We start from the raw sequence: 1,873 nt of genomic DNA, 5'->3' as shown, positions 1-1,873 counted from the left end.
TTTTTTAACTCACCAGCCCACATTCATTGAAGGCCAAGTTCTCATCAGTCAGTTTGAGACCTCCGGGTCCCAGCAGCTCAAAGGGCAGCCAGTCCTCTCTGAGGGCTTCTCTCACAAAGTTGTAGAGCACAGACAGTGATTCTCGTGCATAAAAAGTCCCTGCCATGAGAAAATGAGGTGAGATATTGAGAAAGTCTCTGGCAATTGCCAAATCTGACCTTTTATGGTCAGTTTCGTGGGGCTCCTAGTCAGTAACTAAAGTTACTGATGGTAATTTTAGTGACACAGAACCAGCCCGATTTGACTGCAAAGTATAAAAGCAGAATCCCCAAAATAAAAAAACCTCTTCAATTGTTGCGAGCCCCTGCCAGCCTGTAACAAAGAGCTGGAAAAGCCCCAAATGATCTCCAGAGTTCTACTGTGAAATTTGCAGAGGATTTATGCCATTGTACCACCTGACGGCGCACCGGCCGCCTCACGCTGGTTACTCTGACAAACCCATCTAATGAGCCCAGCTCGCTCACAGGAGCCTGGGAAGAGCTCGCTGTAATTACCAGCACCTCGAGATCCTTCCCTCTCCGCTCTGCCCCGCTCGCAGTCCCAGCCTTGGGCAGGTGGAGGGCTCCGAGGCGGGAAGAGTTCTTGGAGAAACATCACCCTGCTCTGGTTTTTATTGCTTTATTCTACGAGCTGACACTTGCTATTCCAGCTCTTGCGCTAAACGTGTTCTCGGAAGCTTTTGGGGTGTACAAGGACTTTTACCTTGGAGGATGTATCCATCGGGAAACCGGACTCGCACCAGGGTGTAGTTGTACTTGCGCATTTCCCTTTGTTCTTCCTTCTCCCGCATGGCTCTTGTCCGCAGCATCGAAGCCTTCTCCAAGGCTTCTGTCCTTTAAAGAGAAAGCGGTTTTTAGCAGGAAGGAGAGGTACGAGGCTCCCGGGCAGCCAGGGCCCTCCTCAGCTCACCGGAGCCGCTGCTCTCGTTTGATCTCTTCTGCAGTGAGGTTGTAAAAGTCATCGGGCAGCTCAAACCGAGCGGCTTCAGGTGACGGTTTGAATACACAGAGCTGGCGATCGAGCTGGGCTCTCACAGGCTCAGCGCTTAAAAGCTGCTCTTTGTAGTCCTTGAGGTCCTCCAGCCTGGTCAGCATTTCTTCCTTCAGCACGTAGTACTCCTCTGTGCTCTCTGCAACCAAACGGGGAAGATGTGAGCCCCTCGTTCTTTACAGGAGTTACGTGAAGTACAAGGGCAGAGATCTCCAGAAAATACCACGTCTTAGCAGGGAAACCGCGGGGCGAGCAGCTGTTGATGTGGTCGCCCATGGCGGTCTGTCAGTAACCAGACCACCTCGCCAGCCTCCCCCAGGGATGTCCCAGCCCGCTCCAACTCCCACCTCCAAGACACCGAGATTTCTTGCCTTGGCCTGGGACAGGCAGCATTTTTGTCTCAAACCCGACAGCCTGGAAAAATCTGTGTATCCCTTCCAGGCAGCTTATCCTTTCCTGGAAGAAAAGAATTTGGATGTTGCCTGCTGCAGGTGAGGACTCTGAGGGAGAGCACCCGCAGGAGTCCTGGCCTCACCTGAAACACTTTGTTCTGCAGTTTGATTTTCCGGTACTTCTCCTCCTCTGGATGGAGATAGACGTTATCCAGGTATCTACAAAGAGAGGACTGTGCTGTCCTGTGCGTGGATCACAGCAGGCACCGCGGGACATGCCACCCCATGGGGTAAGAAGAGACCTCACAGTATTTCTCACAGATAAAGAGCTGGAGGACACGTTGGCCAGTGGTCTCTCGGGGTGCACTGAGAAAAGCGTGACCAAGCAGCTCGAGGCAGGTTCTGCTCTGCCCTGGTGAGGCCACATCTGG

The 1,873-nt window shown here is 52.6% G+C and overlaps 1 protein-coding gene across 1 annotated transcript in view; it reads right to left on the bottom strand.

The window, feature by feature from the left end:
• The window catches only part of UBXN6 (UBX domain protein 6), a gene marked incomplete at its 5' end in the record, with an annotated part of 2,134 nt that extends 449 nt beyond the window's left edge, over positions 1–1,685 (bottom strand). Inside the window, 5 exons of the mRNA XM_010132936.1 lie at positions 14–159; positions 763–893; positions 970–1,189; positions 1,422–1,506; positions 1,586–1,685. Coding sequence (XP_010131238.1) covers positions 14–159; positions 763–893; positions 970–1,189; positions 1,422–1,506; positions 1,586–1,685 — 682 coding nt within the window. The remainder of the gene's footprint in view (positions 1–13; positions 160–762; positions 894–969; positions 1,190–1,421; positions 1,507–1,585) is intronic.
• Positions 1,686–1,873: the final 188 nt, after the last annotated feature.

This window comes from Buceros rhinoceros, unplaced genomic scaffold (genome assembly GCF_000710305.1).
Source record: "Buceros rhinoceros silvestris isolate BGI_N320 unplaced genomic scaffold, ASM71030v1 scaffold18173, whole genome shotgun sequence".
In the NCBI taxonomy this organism is placed as follows: Eukaryota; Metazoa; Chordata; class Aves; order Bucerotiformes; family Bucerotidae; genus Buceros; species Buceros rhinoceros.
Note: the sequence above shows the minus strand (reverse complement) of the source record. Positions and strands in the feature narration are given on the sequence as shown.